Below are 22,354 nucleotides of genomic sequence, written 5' to 3'. Positions count from 1 at the left end.
AACATTTAATATCCAGAATATGTGAAGTACTCCTACAACTTAGAAAAGACAAACCACGCAAATAAAAAATGGGCCAAGGTTTTGAGAGACATTTCTCAAAGAAGATATGGTGCAGCTGATGTGAAAGACAGTTTGGCGGTTCCTCGGAAAGTCTAACAGGAAATTACCATACAACCTGGCAATTCTGGTCGTAGGTATACAGCCAAAAGAATCAAGAGCAGGAGCTCAGATAGATGGTTGTCCCCCAATGCTCTTCGCAGCACTTTCCACAAAAGCCAAAAGGTGGAAGCAACCCAAGGGTCCATCAGCAGATGACAGATGAGCAAGGTGCCACGCTCCGCACACTGGTGTGTAACTCAGCCCTAAAGAGCAGTGAGGCGCCGGCCCATGCTGCAGCAAGGATGAACCTTGAAGACACTGCGGTGAGGGAAATCAGCCAGACACAGAAGAACAAAGATCGTGTGGCTTCTATTACTTAACTCCTTAGACTAAGGAAAATCATAGAGCTAGAAAGCAGAGAAGAGCAGGTGCCAGGGGTGGACGAGGGAGTTACTGCTACATGAGTGTGAGTTTTGGTGTGGACTGATGAAAATAGTCTGGAAATAGTGGTGAAAGCTACAGATATTATAAATATACTTAATATCAAAGAATCGTCCACTAAAAATGGTTAAAATGATTTTTATGTTATGTGTATTTTGCCACAAATAAAAAGAATTAAAAAATAGTCCTTTGGCCGATAAAATTTTACACCCTGCTTAAAAGCAATTTAAAATTATGCTCCACCAAAATGAATGACAACTCCGTGTCTAAGCAATACGTCCTCTTGTCATTGGCTAAAAGTCTGCATCCTGGGGCTGGAGGGAAGGCGTCGCGCTTGTCCCCCTTCCGGGCCAGCCCTGTCCCCTCCCCCAGGCCCCCCACGCCTGGCCGGCGCGAGCCTCTCATTTGCTCTCGTGGGCTGTCCCCGGGGCGGGGCTCGTGGCCAGCTTCCTGCGCTGTCACCCTCTAGAAAGCGGGGGCGGTTTTGGGCTCCCGGTGCACCTTCCCCTCCTGCACCCCAGAGCCGCCCCCCCGAGGCTGGATGCCGGCCTTACCCCCCGGCGTCATAAGGGAAGGACACACGTTGGACGGGAAAGGTGTGTGTGGAGCTCAGAAGGGTTTTGCTACGTGAGAACGAGCTGGCGCCTGCAGGCAGAAGCCCTGGGGAGGGAAGGCGGGCTTTAGGGGACCGAAACCCGCCCTGGAGCTCCCTGGTGCTCTGGAGAGCCGCACCCTGCCCGGGATGGCTGCACCCCCCTCTGAGGGTAGAGGGTCTGGCCCCCTCCCAGCTCGGCACCCCTGCCCATTAAAGCCCTGGGCGAGCTGTGCAGGAAGGACAGCCAGCCTGGGGCAGTGGCCGCTCTGGCCAGTCCACCGCGAGCCTCAGAGAAACCGTCCCCAGGGCGTGCGGAGGCCTCACCGCATCCCAGCAGGGAACCGGATCAGAACGGTTGCCCGCCGCCTGGCCATCCTTGCGGTGTAGGGACCCTTCGAGGGCCCGTGGCCAGGAGAGCCCCCAGACCCTGGGCGGCTGCCCCACCTGCACCTCCCTGCAAAGGAGCGAAGGGAGCTGCGGGGACAGCCCCTTCCCGCCGGCGGAACCGGAGGCACGACCTGATCATGCTGCAGCTGGCCCCAGCTGGCCTGTGGGCTCCAAGAGCTGAAGGGGCCTGGGACCGCCACCCGCGGGCGCGGCTCCGTGGACGTGGCCCGGCAGCCCCAGGGCAGAACACGGGCACAGAAAGTGCCGTCACACAGCACAATGCTCGGGAAAACCACAGACGAGGGTGACAGCTCGAAAGGCCCCTGGGGGACCCGCCACAGAAACGGGCCAGACTCCACAGCTGTCATCTCAGCGTGGGCCAAATTCCTAACGGATGGAAAAGCTCGTCATTCCAGGGGACAAGCCTTCTCTGCTCCCAGATGTCTCCCCGTGCAGGCCCTGGGACACTGGGTGGGATTCTGAGGGGTTCTGGGGGGAGGCAGAGAGATTAGGGGAATTCTGGCTGGGGGAGGGAGACTGGGGGATGCGGGGGGCAGGAGATTGGGGGCCCTAGGGGTATGAGGGAGACAAGGGGGTGTCTTGGGGAGAGGGAGGGAGCCGGGGGATGGTCAGGGCTGGGGGGAATCCAATGGGATGCTTTCCGGAAGGGTCAATGCTCAGAGCAGGCCAATGGAGGATGCGCCAGAGCCCACCGAGACCCACTCGTGTGGGGAAAATTCTAAAATGGCATTAGTGCCGGCGTGTGGCAATGCCGCCGCCGCAGCTTTCCTCACCCTAAGAGCCCGCCAGTTCTGACGTACACCCAATTGTTCTCGGTTGCGCAGGGCAGGGAGGCAAAACCCAGAGACCTCAGGGCGTGCAGTTGTCCCGTGTGCCTGGAGGTGCAGCCTCAGAAGAGAACCCAGAGCGGCTGGAGCAGGCTTCCAGTGTCTGGAGGTTTCGTGGGCCTCGACGTGGCTCAGGCCCACCCAGAACGCGGCTTGGGAGGCCTGGGGGCGCCTCTCACCGGCTCATGGTGGAAGGGGGCGGTGGGAGGGAGCTGGCAGTGCTTTCGCTTCACCAGCCCCATGACAGGGGCGCCTGATGGGAGTGGCTTTAGGGGGCGGCTTCTCCGAGTCAACATCAGCTCTCTCCACGCTAAAGCACCCCGGGCCCCCGCCGTGACGGGCACTTCTCGGGGCCACAGCCGTACCTCGGGGGAGGAAACAGATGGAACCCCAGGCTGGCGGGGCCGCGGCTGCCCACCTTCGCACAAACCGCAGCGCCCGCCTCCTGCCTGGTCCCATGGCAGGGGCCACGGCCTGGGGCTGGAGTTCCGTCACCAGAACGAACACCACAGCTAATGCGCCAGAAACGCAGGCGGACCAGGGGCCTGCGTCAGGGTGAAATGCAAGGGCCGGAGGTGTGGCCGACGCGGTCATGGGGGCGGAGCGGTGGGCCCTCAGGGGGTCTTACCCTCAAAGGCCCCGTCATCTCTGAGCCATGGGCTCTCCCAGGTTGAAAAGACACATCAACAGGCACTAGCCTCACAGACACACCAGCAAGTTCAAGGCACAAACTCCACTTCCACGTCTCGTGGGGGACGGACGGACCCCGGGACACAAGGGGCTCCGGGTGGGAGGAAAGGGCGAGCGGGCGCGAGGGAGCCCGAGCAGCCGCGCCCGGCCTTATTTCTGCTCAGAAGGGCGCCCTTACCTTTTCTGATCTTGTCGTGGAAATTAATGGCGTCCACGGAGGCCGTGACGATGTTGGTCTTGCAGTGGCGCGCGGCCACGATCCCGGCCACTTCGTCCATGAGCTTCATGGTGACACCTGCGTGGAGAAGGGGCGTGGGGCAGGTTAGACAGGGAGCGAGGCGGGAAGGACAATTCCCTCCCGTTAACCAGCCGCGAGGCCTGCAGCCTGTGGCAGGACCTGGGGATGCGCTGCTGGGACGCAGCGCAGCACGTCTTTTACACGTTTCTGAAAACACTCAGGGCTGAGGTTCTAGCTGATAACAAAACAGCCCCTTCTCTATCCTTTAGACCCTTATCATGCCAGGAAAGTTTTGCCAAAAAAGCAGGCTCTGAAGCGGATTTGACTCAAAAGATAGAGCGTCCGCCTACCACATGGGAGGTCCAGGGTTCAAACCCTGGGCCTCCCTGACCCGTGTGGAGCTGGCCCATGCGCAGTGCTGATGCGCACAAGGAGTGCCCTGCCATGCAGGGGTGTCCCCCGCATAGGGGAGCCCCACACACAAGGAGTGCACCCTGTAAGGAGAGCCACCCTACTCAAAGAAAGCGCAGCCTGCCCAGTAGTGGCGCTGTGTCCAGGTAGAGCTGACGCAGCAAGATGATGCAACAAAAAAAGACACAGGTTCCTGGTGCTGCTGACAAGAATCCAAGCAGACAAGGGAGAACACACAGTAAATGGACACATAGAGCAGACAACAGGGTGGGGGGACAGAAATTTTTTTAAAAATCTTTAAAAAAAAAAAAGCAGGCTCTTCCACTAGGATGGCCACAATCAAAAAGACAGACAGTAATAAGTGTTGACAAGGATGTGGAGAAATTGAAACCCTCGCACATGGCAGGTAGGCTTGGAAAATGGTGCGCCCACTTTGGAAAACAGCTTGGAAGTTTCTCAAAAGGTTACAAACAATTCCACTCCTGGGTATCTGCGAGGAGAAATGAAACATACATCCACACGGAGACTTGTTCACCAAGGTTCACGGCGGGCTTATTCATGAAAGCCAAGGAGAGGAAACAACCCAGGTCCCGTCAGCAAGTGAACCGCGAAACAACACACGGCCTGTCCGTGCACGGAGTACTACTCGACCATAAACAGGAAGGAAGGACTGATTCACGCCACGGCGATGAACCCGGCACACGTGACGCCGAATGAAAGAAGCCCGTCACGAGGGGCCATATTGCATGATCCCACTTACACGAAACGTCCAGAAGTGAATCCACAGAGGCAGAAAGCAGACGGGGCAGCCAGGGGCACGGGCGGGGGAGGAGCTGGGGGCACTGCCCATGGGTGTGGGGCTTCCTTTTGGGTGGGAACTAGTTAGAGGTGGTGGGTGCACGACAATGTGAATGTGCTAAATGCTACTGATGTGGCTGCTGCTGTTGTGAACTTCATCTCAATTTAAAAAAAGAGCATTCACCGGGGTGATGACCAAAACAGACAAACCAGAAGCCCTTTCCCTGATCGACCTCACACAAACAGAAGCCGCTACCTAAAAGGAGCACCAGAGAGTGGCGGGGACCTCCCCAGCCAGGACCCCCTGGGGAAAGACATCACCCCAATGTCCTGTGCGAGTCTGGTTTGAACCTGGATTCTACCCAACTGAAAAACGGTGTGGCAACTGGGGAACATGAACAACGGATATTTGATGAGATGAAGGGATTACAACTTCTGCGGGGAGGGTGTGATAATGTATTGTGATGTCTAAAAAACAACGTCATGACCTTTTAGAGCTACACCCTGAAGTTGTTACGGGCAAAAGGAAACAACATAGGGGATTGGCTTCAAAATAATCCAGGGGACAACTGGGGAAAGGACATGGGCCATGTGTTGGCAATCATGGGTGCTGGGCCATGGGTACTTGGGGGTCCAAGTCACTCTCTCTCAACTTCTGTGTGTATTTGGATGTTTCCATAATAAAGAGTTTTTTTAAAACTTGATATTCTAGATGTTCATAGTGGAGCTATTCACTTGCCAAAAGTTGGAAACAACCCAGGTGTCTCTCCAAGAGGGACCCAAGGGCAGCCCAGTTTCACCCCCACCCAGTGCTGGGCACGAGAGGCCCCGGAGCAGGTCCTGAGACAGGCAAGATGAGTTTCTGGCAGGTTCACGGCCCCAGTGTGTGCGTGAGCTTGAGCATGCGTGTGTGTGTGTGCAGGGAGCTCAGCAGAGTTGGTGAGAGCATGCCCTCGGACCCGGCTTTCAAAGCTCATTTGCCTCACGAGAGCCGGACAGGCCAGCTCTGCAGCAAACCAAGTCACTGAACGTTGGGGGTTTGGACTCAGAGTGCATCTTCCCATGGGTTTACTCCAAATACGATAAGCTAAAGTCCACAAGAGGCCAACAAAAGCTCCCTTATTCCATGATGGAGTGTTGAAATAGGCTACATTTGCCATGGAAACTGCTGGAATGGTGATCATTTATAGTGAGATAACACCCATTCAGAATGCAGAATTCTGGCATTCATGGAAAAACAGCTGAACGCAAGGATGAGGAAGAGCCAGATGGAATTCTAGAAGAAACTGCGGAGCGGGTTTTGAGGGTAGTTTTTTAATTTGTTTTTCGAGGTGTCAGGGACTAAACCGCGTACATGGGAAGCAGGCGCTCAGCCACTTGAGCTATATCTGCTCCGACAGTAGTTTTAACTGCGGCACTCGAGACATTTCTGTCAGAATCTGCACCGTGTGTGGCTTTCCTTCTTTTAAGTAGAGACGTGACAGCCGCAAAGGCAGCTGGTCAGGGGCCTTCTGAGAACAAACGAGAGAGACAAGCAGGATCTTTCAAGGGAAAAATGAAAGGAAGGACAAAAGTCCGGCAACAGGAGATAGAAGAACACATTTCTCACATGCGGAAAAACGAAGACGCTGCTGGAGCCGTAAACTGGAGACTGTGGAGAGCCAGGCTCACTGAGCGCCCAGCTCCAGGCCTTCTTCTCAGGCTGCAGGGCTGGCGCCACAGCAGGGGTTTGTCTGTACTGTTCGCTGAGATGCCCCGCGTGCCAGGAACGTACCCGACCCGTGCGGGCCTCGATGAACGGCGAATGAGCGAGTGAGTGAATGAAGGAATGAATGCCGAGCCTCGCTGGGAGGTACACGATGGCGTCCACTGCTCAATCAGGTACTCATGGCCTGGTGGCGAGTCCCACAGCTCGTGCCGGGATGGGGACCCGCCTTGCCACGGGCATGGGCTCGCCGTGGACACCGCCTCTCAAACCAGGTCCTGCGAGGCCGAGCCTCCCGAGTGGAATTCTCAACTAACAGTGACAGTGGAACAGCGAGTTCCGATCAGCGGAAGGGTCGGGGCGGGGTGGCAGTAAAAAGGGAGGGGCATAGAGGGTCAGGGAGCCAGAGCCCGCGGTGCTGGCCACCAGGTGGTGCCATCAACTCCGGTGCTTAGCTAGGGTGGGGGAAGCAGGCGAGGCTGGCGGAGGGAGACGGGGTTGGCGCTGGAAGTCCCATTAGAGCTTAGGAAGGAGCTCCGATTAGCCCCTTGTTTGTCCTAAAGAGCAGGGCTTGTCAGGATGGAAGCTGCTGTAACCAGCTCCTTCAAGCTGCAGTGTTGCCCATTCACCTGAGGGCGGGTGCGCCGGGATCGCGTCCACAAGGGGCTCCGGCCACTAAACACCAAAGCCCGGGCCAGCCAGGGTGGGCTCTGAGCAGGAAGGCGTGGCGCCGGGCGCGGTCCACCCACGGCAAGGGGCCCCGCTGCCCTGCGTGCAGCCTCCACACGGCATCCCCAGGCCATGCCGCGCAGTATGTGACATGGAAGCCACCCCGGGTGGGGACACACCTCGTAGCCCCCAAGTCCCTGGCCCTGCACGGTGCTCAGGACGCGGCTGCTGAAGGAATGAAGGAATGAATGAATGAATGCCAGCTAACAGGGCCAAGGCAACCCATGGAAGCACCTCCAGTAGCAAGTGCTGTGCCCCCATATCTGGGCAATAATTTGGAGCAACAGTTTGTCATGGGTGAGGCCAGCCAGACCTGTCCAGTAACAAAACCAGTGCTCAAAATTACCTTGCTGTGCATGCTGGAGGTGACATGTAAGGGGACAGATCCCTTTGAATCCAACAGGCAGTGGACAGATCACATGACCAGATGATAACATGGGTACCAGGAACAGTGACACATACAGGTAGTGGGGCTCCCGGACGGTGACGAAACCCAACACTCCACTGGACGAGCAGGTCTTGAAGGAATGGGGGCTGTCCCGGGGGAAGGCCTGGGCAGCGGGTGGGACCACCCATCCTCAAAAGGCTCTCTGTGGACCCGCCTCTGCCCGCTGCAGCTGTCCCGTGCCTTTGGGGAGCAGTGTCAGGCAGCAGACTTTGGGCTCACCAGATGGAAAAGGCTGCTGGGGAAAACAAGCAAGGCCTGCCTGCGGCGGCGAGGGCGGCCCCGTGGAGGAGCGGGCCCCTGCCTAGGTGAGTGTCGGCGCAGCAGCCGTGTGTGATCAGGGTGCCAACGGAGCCCCCTGCCCCGGACAGCCACACCGCTCCATGGACTCTGCCCACGGCACCCTCTTCCCCACCGCCTTGCAAGACTTCACAAGCCTGGGAAGCTGGACCTTGTTAGACCTCGGCCTCCAGCTCCAACCCGAGAGTCTGCGTTTTCCACAGTGATATTTTCTAGCATTGCCGCAGGGGACTGGGAGGAAAACAGGGCGTGTGTACGTGACCCTGGGAGCAAACTGAGTCCCAGTGGCTACTCAGAGGGAGGGGCTTGGCAGACGTAATAAAACAGGGCTGCGGCGTGCCTTCCTCGTCCCCGGCAAGGAGGCACAGGAGGGCGTCGGGCACCGAGACCGGCCTGCGAGCTGCTGCCGAGAGAACGATGAGGGCAGGCGGGCCATGTGCAAAAAAGCCTGAGGAGGTTGTGCAGTCAGCCCATTGTGCCGTGTTTGTAAAGACTGGCCCCACCAAACACCCTTACCTACGACCGCAGATTCAATGTTTTACCACAAACGTGTTTTCCAGAGAAAACTGAATTTTGTTAAAACAAACACAAAAGGCGAACGACTGCGTGATTCGGGACTGCTTTTCCTGCTAGCTTTGCGCAGCTGGGCCCTCTGCCTCGCCAGCGGGAGCCATCAGCCCTCCTTGGCACTGGAAGTTGCCGTCTCCCCTTCACGTTCTTATACTTTAATTAAAAATAAAGTGAGTGTTCTAAAAAAAAAGTCTCTTTCCAGGTTTCTACTGAAAAGCCTCATCATCTTCTCCCCATTTAGGTACAATAGGTGCTGCCAAGCACAGGAAAATAACTTTGGTAAATTACAGTCTTTCCTGTGCCGTTCTTATTATCCAAGATTCACAATTTAAAAGATGACAACAAAATTGCAGGATTTGCTGTCCTTGGATATTGCATGCGTTTCAGGAATTATGGGAAGGGAAGAGCGCCAGACCGCCTTGGCCGCTAATGTATAGATAAACACTGGGAAACAAAGATTATTTTTGAACGTAACATTTAACCGCTCACAGGTTGCTGTGGTTTTTTAAAGTATCGACAACACGTTGACTGGCTTAAAAATAGACGCTTAGTTTTATTTTTCAAAGGCCCGGCTGGCGGACTGGGTCACGTTTCCCTACAAACCCAAAGCAGCCGTGAACAGCCCCGAGGCTTGACTCATCGTGGGTGGTGATTCGAGGTGGCCCATTTCTATATTTATTCCCAGCTGACGAGTGTGGGTGACAGTCTACTATATTCAGAAAACGATAGTATCTGCGTCTTATTTTAAACACGCGCGCCTCCGAGACAGGCCCCCCGCTCCCACCGAGGCCCTGAGGTGTCGCCGCAGGCACCTCCGTGAACTGGGGCGGCCACCCGACAGAAATCAAGGTGAGCCGGGAGGCAAGGAAGCTCAGAGCAGTGGAGACGGCGGGTGTCTAACGGTGACAGTGGGGAGGCGGATGTGGCTCAACAGATAGGGCGTCCGCCTACCACATGGGAGGTCCAGGGCTCAAACCCAGGGCCTCCTGGCCCGTGTGCAGCTGGCCCACGCGCAGTGCTGGTGCGCGCACGGAGTGCTGTGCCATGTGCAAGGAGTGCACCTTGCAAGGAGAGCCGCCCCACACGAAAAAAGCGCAGCCCACCCAGGAGGGGTGCCGTGCACATGGAGAACTGACGCAGCAAGATGATGCAACATAAAGACACACAGTTTCCCAGGCCCCCCTGATAATGAAAGCGGACACAGAAAAACACACAGAGAATGGACAGAGAGAGCAGACAAGGGGGGGCGGAAGGGGAGAGAAAGAAAGAAATCTTTTAAAATAAATAAATAAATACAGCTGGCAGCGTGGCCGGGAACGCTGCGGGCCCGAGGCAGGGCTGCGCGGGCGGCCTGGGATGAGCCACCGCTCCCGTCTCCGGGCAGGGAACCTGGACAGGCTGCAGCTGGCTGTGCTCACCACTGTTTTAGCTTAAGCACTTCCCATGTGTTGAACACACAGCACAGGTGCGCTCCCGCCAGAGCTGCTGTGGAGGCGCCCAGACCTGCCCCCCGCTCTGGGGGGGACGGGCCAGGGGGAGCGAGGCTGTGCTCCACCCCGGGAGGGCGTCGGTTTCATTCCGGCAGAAGTGACTCAAGTCGCACAGTCCCCACGCTGACCTGGAGAAACGTGGCTCAAGCAGAGGCAAAGCCGATCAACAGGACACCGCCGAGAGGATCCCAAACGCTCGGCGGAGGGCAAGCACCCGCCGGCTGGCCAGCCAGGTGCCACAAGCTGGAGCTGGTCCTGGGCTGCCAGGCTCCAGGGGGACACCACTGCCAGCCAGAGGGACCCACGACCACTCGTCCCTGCTGGACGGAGCTGCTGAGAGGAGGCCCCAGGTGGGCAGGGCCCAGAGCTAGATAGTGACCTTGACCAGGGGGCCCCTGCATCCTGCTCCCAACTGGGCCCATTCCCGGCAGGTCGGTGTCACAGGCTGGAGTCCATGCCTCCCGCGTCCCACCTGCCCCTCGGAGCATCGGGTGGAGAAGCTGCTCTCAGGACCAAACCCCCGAAGTCGACAATCCTTAGAAAGCGAGCTCCGGGAGGGCTCAGCTGATGCCCGGATGCAGCGTTTGCTGGCGCCTCCCGGGCCCGCCAGAGCACAGGCTCCTCGGTGCAGGATGCCAGCTCCCCGCGGCTCCTTCTCCCCCGGCCAGGGGCAGGGCGCCCACCTCCCACTGGGGCCCTCAGGTTGAACAAGGCCTGGGCCCTCCCCGGCTCCTCGGCCCCGGGGGGCCTGTGCCTGCTGGGCTTCCCCCCCACCTGCCCCGGGCCCTGGGCCCTTCCCTCAGCCTCCTCCTTCAGGCTGGGCACTGGTCAGCCTGACAACGCACTCAGCCTGGCTCTCGCTCGGCCCCAGGCCTGCGGGCAGGGACGTCTGTGCTGGCGCCCCATCCCGGGGCCTGGCGTGGGGCCGGTGCCCGGAGCCCTCGGTGACCGTCTCTCAAGGAGCGACCCCCGCGCGCCCTATCGGAGGCGCGTGGCCAGGCCTCCCCCTCCTGGGCCTCCCTCAGCCGCGCCGGATCATTCGTTCAGCAGATGGGATGCTGGCCACACCAGGCCCTGCTCTGGACACTGCGGATGGGCAGGGAACAGGAGAGACAAATGTCCCATCCTCCAGAGCGTCCATCCTAGCGGGGGCGCAGGGCTGACGGGAAAACTACCCAAGTAGAGGCAGGTGCTCGGGGACAGCGTGAGCAGGGAGGGGTGCGGCAGGCTGTTACAGAGAGGGGCTCTCCTCTGCAGACAGCAGCCGAGATGGGGCCTGGGGAACAGCGGGCCACGTGGGGGACAGCGGCCCAGGAAGGGGGGAGAGTGGGCCGGGTGGGAGGACAGCAGCCCAGGAAGGGGGGAGAGTGGGCCAGGTGGGGGGACAGCAGCCCAGGTAGGGGGACAGCAGTCCAGGTGGGGGGTCAATGGCCCAGGTAGGGGCACAGTAGCCCAGGTACTGGACAGTGGTTCAGGTAGTGAGAAAAGGAGAGCCACCTCTGCCAGGGGAGGGGAATTGGGGCTGGGCAAGCAGAGTGGAGCGGAGAACAGGAGTCCAGGGTCCGAGGCAGAAGAGGGAGCCGGGCTGAGAGGAGGGGCGCCGAGTCGTGAGGCTGCTGCACCTGGAGGCCTCAGGGCAGGGGCCACAGGCAGAGCGACGCCCTGCAGACTGAGCGGGTGGTCTGGGGCAGGTCAGGTGGGAGGGCCCCAACAGCGGAGAGACCACCCCCCAGCAGAGACTGCAGAGGAGGGCAGGGGAGGGAGAGGGGGCCCCTGGGATGGGGAGGGGTGGGGCGGGAAGGGAGGCAAGGCCCTGGGGGCTGCGACCTCACCGAGGGGCTGGACCTGGGCCTGGCTAGGGCGGGGGTTGTGGGGAGGGCATGGGGGGGGGCCGTAGGGAGAGGAGGGAGCCACGGGGAAAGCAGGGGGCCCATGGGGAGAGCAGGGGGCCGCGGGGAGAGCGGGGAGCCACAGGGAGAGCAGGGGGCCGTAGGGGGAGCGGGGGGCCGCGGAGAGCAGGGGGCAGAGGGGAGAGCAGGGGGCCGTGGGGAGAGCGGGGAGCCACGGGGAGAGCAGGGGGCCGTGGGGAGAGCGGGAGGCCTTGGGGAGAGCGGGAGGCCGCGGAGAGCAGAGGGCCGTGGGGAGAGCGGGGGGGGGGGCGCTGCGGGGAGAGCAGGGGGCCCACGGGGAGAGTGGGCGGCTAGGAGTCAGACAAAAGGGACGCAGAGCCGGGCCCACTGAGACCCCGTCCTTGAGGGTGTACTTTGTCCAGTCTTTGTCCAGTCCCCACACGTAGGCACGCTGACCTTTCCTTTTTAAGGAACACAAGTTAAAGCTACACACCCTCCCCCTGAGAACATCTCTAGCCACACGCCCTGATCTTGATACAAAGCCTTCTGCTTCCCTGGTGTTTGAGATCACGTGGAAGGCCAGGCTTCACGGCCTCTCTGCTCAGGAGCTATTAGAAGAGTGTTTAACTTCCAGCTAGCCAAGTCCCTGCTGTGGACAACCAGCTTCATGCGCCCCACTTGGGGGAACTCACAGTTAAAATCTTTGTGTCAGGGGTATGATCACATTTTACCTAAGAGCCATTGAATATAAGAAAGCACGTGTTCTCCACGAAGCAGGACGTTCTCGCTTTCTCTATGTCTATAATAATAGAAGTAATCAGGTAGATAAAGTAAAGATTATAAAAAATAACTAAGTACCTCCTGTAGCAGTTTGGTATTATTGATGAATTCCAAAAAGAAATATTGGATTATGTTTGTAAACTGATCTTTTCCTCTGGGCATATGAGATTATACTGGATTCAGAGGTTTACTTGACTAATTGTGCCACTAGGGCGTTGACTCCCGCCCCTTGGTGGGTGGGACTCACAGATAAAAGGCACCGCAGAGGACAGAGTTGGGAGCTTTTATTGGGAATTTCTAATGTTAGAGTTTGATGCTGAAAACCCGGGAAGTCAGCACGCAGAGGAAAGAGAAGCCAGCCCCAGGAGGGAAGGAACCTTGAACCAGAGAAAAGCCAGCCCAGGAGCGTAGGAACCCGGGAAGCCTGAGCCCGCAGACGCCGGCAGCCATCTTGCTCCACACAGACTTTGGTGAGGGAAGCGACTTATGCTTTATGGCCTGGAATCTGCAAGCTCCTGCCCCAAATAAACACCCTTTATAACGCCCAGCAGATGTCTGGTATTTTGCATCAGCGCCCCTTTGGCTGACTAATACAGCCCCTAAGTGCTTTCCCTGCATTCTTTCCTGTAATCTCCTCCTCCACAGAACCCCGTTTACAGAAAAGGAAACTGGGGCTCAGGGAGGGTAAGTTTGGGGCTGCCATTGTACACAGTCCTGGGGGCTTCACAAGCTTCAGAAAGTACGAGAAGACGGAAACGGGTAACTCGAGTGGGAGAGCAGGTCCTGGGGCCATCGCCCGCTAAAAACGCCCGCGGGCTGCCCGCCAGAGCTCAAGGAGACATTTGGGCTGGGTGTAAAGGGGCCAGTTGGCTCATGGAGGTCGGAACAGAGGCTGTGGGGCAGCGAGTGCCCCTGGAGAGAAAAGACGGACGGAGTGAAGTCGGCCAGGGACTGACCCGGGAGCCGGCCGCACTCACAGGCCAGGGAGCGAATCAGGGGTTCAGGGGCCGCCCAGGTGGCAGAATCCCCGGGGAAGCGCGCCAAAATACAGAGGTTGGGGGCTCTCCCCCAATCGCTGAACTGGCTTCTCCGGGGGGCAGGGGGCGGCATCTGTGTCTTCCCCGAGACACTTCGGTGTTCACCAAAGGGTGAGAACTGCTGAATCAGACAGCGTGGTGCCACGACGTGGAGGGCGGAGTCGTGGGCAGGGTCAGCGTGTCCAGCGCTCGAGAGGCCAGGGAAATGAGACGTGAGGACGAGCGGCTGGACGTGTCAGGACAAACGCCCACCCTGGCCGTGGCATTCCAAGGCACCTGCCTCAGCAGGGCCACCGGGGCGCTTGTTGAAAATACAGATCCCCGGGCCCCAGCCCAGCCCTGCTGCACCCAACCCTGCAGGGGAAGGGCCCAGAATCTGTTCTGAACACGAGCCAAGGTGACTTTTGAGGGTCAGAAAAAACTCGGTTTTAGCCCCAGTTCACGGCCTCAGCCCGCCCCCTCCTGGTGTGCTGACGAGCTGAGCACACCCCCTGCCTTCACCCCCACCTCCCGGCAGAGGCAGGTGTCACTCACAGCCAAGTGTCTTCAGTAACACTGAGGCTCATTTCTAGAGCAGAGAAGCCCTCCTTCCAGCCTGGCCACACGCTGAAGACCCAGCACGGACACTGGAGAAGCCACCAGAATAGCGCAGGCCAGCCCCCGGGGTGGGCCCAGCTTGGGCCTGTCCTTTCCTGATGGCTGAGCCCGAGGAACCCTCTAAATGGCTGCCTCGTCCAGGTGCATTTCCAGGCTGGAAAGAAGAGAGACCAACTTCAACTCCCCAAAGGAGCACACGGCGTTGGAGAGGCCGGCCAGGCCCGGGTCCCCTGACCATCCGGAACAGAGCCGTGCTCTTGCCGAGATCCAGCCCTTGACTAGAAGCTGCCAAGCCACCTTCCTTCCCCAGTTTTTAGGGTCTTTCATGGTGTAATTAAAAGAGGGTAACTAGGGAAGCAGACTTGACCCAATGGATAGGGAGTCCGCCTACCACATGGGAGGTCCATGGTTCAAACCCCAGGCCTCCTTGACCCGTGTGGAGCTGGCCCATGCGCGGTGCTGATGCGCGCAAGGAGTGCCATGCCATGCAGGGGTGTCTCCCAGTAGGGGAGCCCCATGTGCAAGGAGAGCCGCCCAGCGCGAAAAAACTGCAGCCTGCCCAGGAGTAGAACGGCACACACTGAGAGCTGACGCAGCAAGATGATGCAACAAAAAGAGAAAGATTCCCGGTGCCGCTGACAAGAATACAAATGGACACAGAAGAACACACAGCGAATGGACACAGAGAGCAGACAACTGGGGTGGGGGGCGGGGAAGGGGAGAGAAATTTTTAAAAAATCTTAAAAAAAAAAAAGAGAGGGTAACTATAGCAACGAGGTCTCTTTTTCTTCAGCTTTTGTTTACAGTTAGCGTGAACTAGGCACTAAAGATACCTAGGAAGAATGCAAGAAAGATTTTGGAATTTGAAGTATTTTGAGGGGGAAATTGGCTGCCTGGATTTGAGGCCAGTTAATGGCTCCCCAGCTGTTTCCCCTTTTCTAACATCGTTGTTTTTGTTTTGTTTTATTTTTTAAAGATTTATTTTTTATTTATTTCTCTCCCCTCTCCCCCCCAGTTGTCTCTTCTCTGGGTCCATTTGCTGCCTGTTCTTCTGTGACTGCTTCTATCCTTATCAGCGGCACAGGAATCTGTGTCTCTTTCTGTTGCAGCATCTTGTTGTGTCAGCTCTCTGTGTATGCGGCACCATTCCTGGGCAAGCTGCACTTTCACACTGGGCGGCTCTCCTTACGGGTCGCACTCCTTGCGCGTGGGGCTCCCCTATGTGGGGGACACCCCTGCGTGGCAGGGCACTCATCAGCACCGTGCATGGGCCAGCTCCACATGGGTCAAGGAGGCCCAGGGTTTGAACCGTGGATCTCCCATGTGGTAGGCGGGCGCCCTATCCATTGGACCAAGACTGCTTCCAATCTAGCATCATTGTTTACAGCAGTAGTTCCTAACCCAGGCTGTCCATCAGTCACCCAGGGCTGCTGGAACGGGACAAATACCATCGCCCCCACCTCCCCAGCAGCCTGGCCTGGCTGGTCTAGGGCGGGGCATGGGTGTCCGTGTATTTGAGTCCCAGCGGGCTTTCAGGGTGCAGCCGTGGACCTAGCACGTCTCGGGAAAGAGAAAAGATGAGTATACTGACCTGCAGGTGTGCCGGCAGAGGAAGAAATACTAACTCAACCCGAGAGAGGAGCTGGCCAATGGGGCCAGAACCAGACAGGGAGAGGAGAGCCTGGGGCCCAGAGGATGGGGCGGCCCAAGAAAAAGGAGGACCGCTTCCCCCTTAGCGGGGCCAGCAGCAGAGCCAAGAACCCCGAGATTGGGAGGGGAGTCGCGGGAAGCCGAGCACGGCCCGGCCTTGAGGTTTTTAAAGACGTAGTTGGTGAGGCCCCGGGCCCGGCCTGGAGGGGGGGGGCCTCGAGCCGGGGAAGCGGGCTGCAGCGGGGGCTGTTCACAGAGCAGGGCTTCTCCAAGCGTGGCCCCACACCAGCGGTGCAGGGGAACTTGGCAGAAATGCAGATTCTCGGGCTCCTCCAGGACTGCTGAATCGGTAACGCTGGGGCAGAGCTTCTCAAACATCCCGAGCACAGAACCCCCTGCTGGGCTTCTTCAGGGCAGCACGAAGCAGCAGCAGGTGGAGGGCCCCGCCGGAAAAGGGTTTCCCTTTCCAGGCAAGAAACTCCCAGGAACTGCAAGCCATGGGATTTGTTCTCGGGAAAATCATAGTAGGTACCGAAAAGTGCCGATGGCTATAAAATCAGGGAGGGGCCAAGGGGCCAGAGGCGAGACCAGGTCAGGGAGACGGGCAGAGGTTGCAGCCAGAAAGTGGGGGGAAAAACCGCCGTCCCCGGATTCCTCAGTTTAGAGCATATTCAGAAATCCCGGAGCCAGGGGACAACAGCTGCACCTCCTAAGTCCTAAGGGGAAAACGAGTCTCTGGAGAATTCCAGACCTGGCTGGAAATGTTTGCAGACCAAGTTCAGAAAAACGACCTTCGATTCTCATGCCAGAGATGGTCCCCAAAGTTCTCTCTCCCTTCCCCCTCCATAACTCCAGTTCTTCAGGGACACGCGTCTGCGCAGCTGGACCGCAGAGGTGGTCACCTGACCGGGCTCCGGCCAACGGGCTGAGAGCACAAGGGGCGGCCGCAGTGTCCCGGGCGCACCCTCTGCGGCCTCTTTACGTGGGACGCTGAGGCCCTGAGGAGCCACGGCCAGAGAGGGCTGCCTTGGGGACAGCAGAGCCACTGGCAGAGGGAGCCCCGGCTCCCCATGACTCAGAGCTGCCCTGGCCACCTGAGACCGCACACGCCACTGTTGTGACATAAGAAAGAATAGCTGTCTCTTGTTGAAGCCACTAGTTCATTTGGGGTCTCTCTACCTAGTTAATGTAGCGCCTTTCCTGGAAGCCACCGGAGGATGCCATACTGGCAGAGGAAATGGCAGAGCCATGAATCGGGGTACCCGCTGGCAAGAGCAGAGCACAGCCCAGGACTGCGGTTTAGAGCAAGCTCAGGAACGAGCAGCCCCAGGAACGAGCAGCCCAGTGTGGAGAGGAGATCCCTCCCGGGAGAAAAGAGCCCAGGAAAATCTGACAGGTAGAACGGTACTGAGAAGCATTTGACAGCAGCTGGAGGGTGGAGGAACCAAGCTGGATAATCAAAGCAAATGGAGAAACAAGGCAATACCTAGCTTCTGTGGTCACAAAGTTACACAAGAAATGAAATCACGTAGTCAGCTTGGCTCGGCAGGGAATGGCGTTTACAGAGCCACATGCCTGAAAGTGAAGATTCAGGAGACAGCAGGGGAGCCTAACGTGGGGATATCGCGTCCAGGGCCAGGAGCAGCAGCTAAAATTGCTGGCAGCGTTCCCCTGGGCAGCGCAACTCAGTGGTGGAGCACCCTGTGGATAGCGGTTCCCCGACAGTGCAGTGCGGGATGCCGTGGGTAGCTGTGTTTTGTCAAAAGCGACCTTGGATTGATAATACTTTGAGATTTGGTCAGACTCTGATTTAAAATAATTTAAAAATCAAACACAAAGTGCAAAAGAAAAGCCCACGGCCTCTGAAAGGTCAGGCATGAAGAATGCACGTCGAAGACTCACCGGGTCTGCCCCTAGCGGGACCCTGGGCTCGCCCAAGAAGCCCCCCTCGCCCCAGGCTGGCCACGGGGGGCTCCGATTTGGGTGCCGCGTTTCCAATTCCACATCCGGCTGGTCGTGGGCGGCAGGCTCTCAGGCCGGGAGACCCACGCGGAAAGCCCCGGCAGGAGGGCCCCATGTTCCCTGCCAGCTCAAAGAGGTTCCCAAAGGAAGATAAACCAGAGCACAGAGTATCTTCAGGTGACCAACAGAAAGCGCAGGGCGAGACCATCAAGGAGATGAGTCAAAGGAACAGACACAAAGCCCAATCCCCAAGTTCTGCCAAGTTATTAAACAGCTAAATGTTCTGGCATGTGGTTAAGAATTACCAACACATAAAAGCCGCCTTCGGAAACTAAAACAAACAAAAACAATTAAAAGCAGCTATTCTATTTCAGGTTAAGAAAAATTTATTCATTTTATATGTGGTTACATTACTGAATTTTTAAATTATTTCTAGGCCTGCAATTATAATTATAGAAAATTCTGTCCATGAACCCAAGAAAGGAGAAATAACCTAGAGTCTGGATTCTGTCTGTGAATAGAGCAATACCTAGCTTCTGTGGTCACAAAGCTACACAAGAAATGAAATCACGGAGTCAACTTGGCTCGGCAGGGACTAGCCTGGCAACTCCTGGATGAAAGCCCACTGGAGCATAGCTGTGAATTTCAACCAAAAAGTTTCATCTCTTTCCAATAACCTTGGATAAGTTTATCATTACCAAGATCTGTTATTTAAAAAAAAAAAAAAATCGGTGGGTAGGAGCTAGTCCTGAAAATCCAGGCTACCCAATGTGTATAATCCACAGAAAATGAGGGGGAGTATTTTTTCAAAGACGCAAACACAAGATAGAATTACTGAATAAAGGCCAAATTAGCATCTATTTCAGTTCTCCATTTTCTTCTGCAACTGGCATCCACTGAATTACAGTTTAGTGAAGACTTTGTTTCAAATTATTTTAGATATTATTCTTGTCAACAGGACTTTCTAGGAAAATACAATAAAAGTACAGTGTTCAGCTATTTCCAATATTTGATTTGCTCCTGGGGAGGTATTAGGGCTCCAGGAGATGATGAGGCTGGGTACAACTATCAGGCATGTTTTCCTAAGTTGTGGGCACAAAACACCTACCAATGCAGGCACTGGGGATTGGAAAGCCCCTGGAAACACTTCCCAAACACCCGTGAAAAGACGTGCCCGTGCCAGCGAAGCAGCGCAGCCTCGTCTCCGTAACGGGCGACATGGAACGCGGCAGGTTTCTAAGGAGACTCCCCGGCTGCTGGCGTTTCACGGATGCCTTTTACAGCTTGAAGGGAGAAGGCTAGACTCAAGAGCGTGGGCTTTCCTCCAGGAACCGTTAGGATGGGAGGGCCACATCGCGTGAAAACCTTCCAACACGGAGGCAAACAAAGCAAAACTTCTAGCCTAGAAGTTTCTCAGGCTTCAGGGAGAATGGAGCTGGGGGGCTGACAGGCGGCTCCCCGCGGTTTCAGAACCAGGCCCTCCAGGGCGGGGCACTCGGGGAGGGGGCTGTCCCTTGTCTCCAGGAGGGCCACTGTCACCCTGAAGTGCAAGGAGGGGCTGGGAAGAGGGGCAACCAGGGAAGGCGTCAGAAGCCCCCGCAGCGGAGGCTCGGCCGTTCTCAGGGCAGAAAGACGCAGCAGCGCCCCACCCTCAGCAGCTGCCGGCAGAGGCCGTCTGTCAGAGAAAACCTTCCCTCGGGCGGGTCCCAGGGGAATCAGATTTAGGGCAGTGCCAGCAGTCTTTAGTTGAACAGGAAAACAGTCATGAAATGGAAGGAAATACACAAAAGGACTCACTAAAAACAGCAGCAACAAAAACTTTCAAAATCTATCTTAAATCAGAGCACATCCTGATTCTGACAGGCCCACGGCCCGTTATCCCAAGCTTCTCAAACTACCGACACGAACCTGCAGAGTAGAGCCATTTGAGCTGCGTTTTGAAGGATGAATATGAGTTTTCTGAGGGGAGAGGAAAGGAGAATTTAGCCTGAATGAAATGCGTGTGCTGTGGCCGTGTTTGTCACTCCTGGGGACACTAACTGGCCAGTAGCCCCAGAATGGCAGGGACCAAACCTCCGTCGTCCACACATCACCCTCCCAACTTCCCCAGCCTGTACCACTTCACTACTTTTTTGACTAGTTTTTAAAAATTTACTTTTGTCACAAAGTGCCAGTGGCTCGCTCAGTTGGGCTCCCACCTACCATACAGGAAGCTCTGGGTTCGCACCCTGGGGCCTCCGTGTGAAGGCAGGCTTGCCCGCACGCCGTGGAGAGCCATTGGTCTGCAAGTGCCGCGGAGCAACGACGCAGCAAGGTGACACGACAGAAAGGGAGGAGACGAGCAAAAACACAGAAAAGCAGGCAGCGAACGGACACAGAGAGCAGACAGCAAGCAAGCCACAAGGGGGGTGAGTTAAAAAAAAATTTACTTTTGTCTCATCCAAAATGCTTATATCCATGAAATTGTGGGTTTGATGTATGACTTATTTGTTCTAAACCACAAAAAAATAATTACGCCGCTATTACATAAAAAGCTTTCCTCCGTGGTCCTGGAGCTCCTAAAGTGGGCCTGGCACCAGCTGTGTTTCCCAAACTCTGGGAAAGCCCGAGCTGGGAGCTTCAGGCCCTGTGCTGCCTGAGCCGGGATCTGACCAAAGGAACAAACAGCTGCAAACTTGAGAAGCAAAACCACGCTCCATCACCACTCTCTAGTGGGCCGAGGGGTGCCAGCCTCCCCCTCGGGCCTGCCCTGCCCCACGGGCAGCCACAAAACCTCCGGCAACCCCAGGGACCGAGGGGGAGGGTGACCCTACGTTAGACTTTTGTTTCCAATTTTAAAAACAGGGCCCACAGAGCTTCAGTCATTTGTTACGCAACCTCTTGGAAGTTTAAATTTATACTTCTTCAAGCACGAGCCTAAACTGGGTCAGGCGGCAGCACGGCTCCCTGCGGGGTAGGACCGGGCGCGAGAGCCACGCGTCTCCTCACCTCCGTGCACGAAGCCGTGCAGGGTGCAGTCGGAAGGGCCCACCAGGTGGATCAGGCTGGACTGGCTGTAGCTGACGGTGTTCGGCTCTGGAATGGAAAGGAGAGAGGTTAGGCCGAAGGCCCCGTCAGCCCCGCCATGGTGCTAGCACGCCGACGCTGCTGCTGGCGTGTGTGGGGTCTCGGGGGGCTGATGGCCGGCAACTGAGACGGGAGTCCCCAAAGGAAGAGGAGAGCTGGCGAAGGGGAAGGTTGGCTCCCGGCCTCTCGTGCTGGGAATTCCAGGAGGCTGCTTCTGCTCTCTGGGGCGGCACACCTGAAGTGGCCTTTGCCGGGGCAGGTGGGGGCTCGGGAGCCGACACACGGCCAGGGCCTCGGGGTCCCAGAGCCCTCCCTGGGAAGGGGCTCTGCTGCCCTCAGTCCCTGGCCAGGTCCAGGAAGGCCCAGTGCCCAGAGGAGCTCCAGCTTTCCCTCGCCCAGGCCAGCCTTCTCGTCCTCCCTGCGCCCCCGCTCCACTGCTCCAAACCTTCTAAGAAAGGCAAGATGTTTGGGGCAGCTTCAGGTGCTTGGTGCTGCTCCTGAAGGGGCTATAAGAGGCTGGAGGGAGAGAGAAAAGGGAGAGAAACAGGAAGAAAGAGAGGAAGGGAGCTGAAGCCCTGTCTCCAGGTGGCGAACGTGGCACCTGGACGCGAGCCCCTCCTCACAGGTGTGGGTTGGCCCTGTGGGGTTTCCTGGGCAGGTGGGGCGGCCTGGGCACACCCCACCGCCAGGGAGGCCCGGGCAGGGAGGAGCCCCTCGGGGAAGGCAGCTCCGCGCTGGCTCGGGGAGCCCCCGCCAGCCGAAGGCAGCCCACCGGCCACTTCTGTCCCTGGCCTCCAGCAGAGAAGCCTAAACAAGAAGCCGTGGTTCCCAGCGGCAAAAAGGACGGGGAGGAAGGGTGAGCCAGAGGCAGCGGGCAGACCCTGAGGTCTCCCAAGGGCCTCGGACAATCCGTAAGACTCTCCGATCTTCCTCCCAAGGAAATTTCTAGCAGGGCGGCTGGCCTGCAGTGGTCACTGGGCAGAACCAGTGGCACCCAGGTGAGCTGGGGCCACAATATTCTCAACTCGCGTCGTGCACCATCTGTTTTCAAGCCTCACGGTTCCGACTTGTGGGAGACTCCGGTTTGGAATCGAGCGTGCGGAGCCTCCTGTTCTACCCGAGTCCCGGACCCCTGAGCACCTACAGATGAAGGCCCAGGGGCTCCGGCGTGGAAGGGAGGCCCGGTTCTCACCTGCCGGCCGGCCCCTGGGGCAGGCATTTGTCCCGGCCCCCTGCCATGGGCCCTGCCAGGCAGACCCTGGCTCTGGGCACTTAGAAGGAAGCAGCCTGAGAGTCGGGAGCTGCCGGTCCGGCAGACGGGGGGTCCCCTCTGGAAAGACAGGCTTCCCTCCACCCCCATCTGGGGCGTTTACCAGACGCGGGCCCCCCTTAGAGTTGCCTGGCAGACAGCCCTGGCAGGGCCGCACGGGGTGAGGGCCGCACAGGCGCTCCAGGGGCTCCTGGGAAAGGCGCTCTGGGGGAGCCTCGGGCCGGCGGAGGCTGCGGTTGTTGGGCACGAATCACGGGCCCCGGCAGGATGAGCTGGTCATCTCAGTGCGGCCCTGTGGGTGTGAACCATTGGCCCAGGGCACTCAGGATGGGTCCTACCCTGCGAGGCCGGAAGGCTTGCAAAGAGGAGACTTGGATGCGGTCAGACGCCACAGGC

General features: G+C 57.7%; 1 protein-coding gene across 1 annotated transcript in view; it reads right to left on the bottom strand.

Annotated features, from left to right (window-relative positions):
- ACOT7 (acyl-CoA thioesterase 7) overlaps positions 1 to 22,354 on the bottom strand; it is a 104,234-nt gene that overhangs the window by 27,570 nt on the left and 54,310 nt on the right. The window contains 2 exon segments of the mRNA XM_058304551.2: positions 3,239 to 3,355; positions 20,611 to 20,697. Coding sequence (XP_058160534.1) covers positions 3,239 to 3,355; positions 20,611 to 20,697 — 204 coding nt within the window.

This window comes from Dasypus novemcinctus, chromosome 9 (genome assembly GCF_030445035.2).
Source record: "Dasypus novemcinctus isolate mDasNov1 chromosome 9, mDasNov1.1.hap2, whole genome shotgun sequence".
Lineage (NCBI taxonomy): Eukaryota > Metazoa > Chordata > Mammalia > Cingulata > Dasypodidae > Dasypus > Dasypus novemcinctus.
Note: the sequence above shows the minus strand (reverse complement) of the source record. Positions and strands in the feature narration are given on the sequence as shown.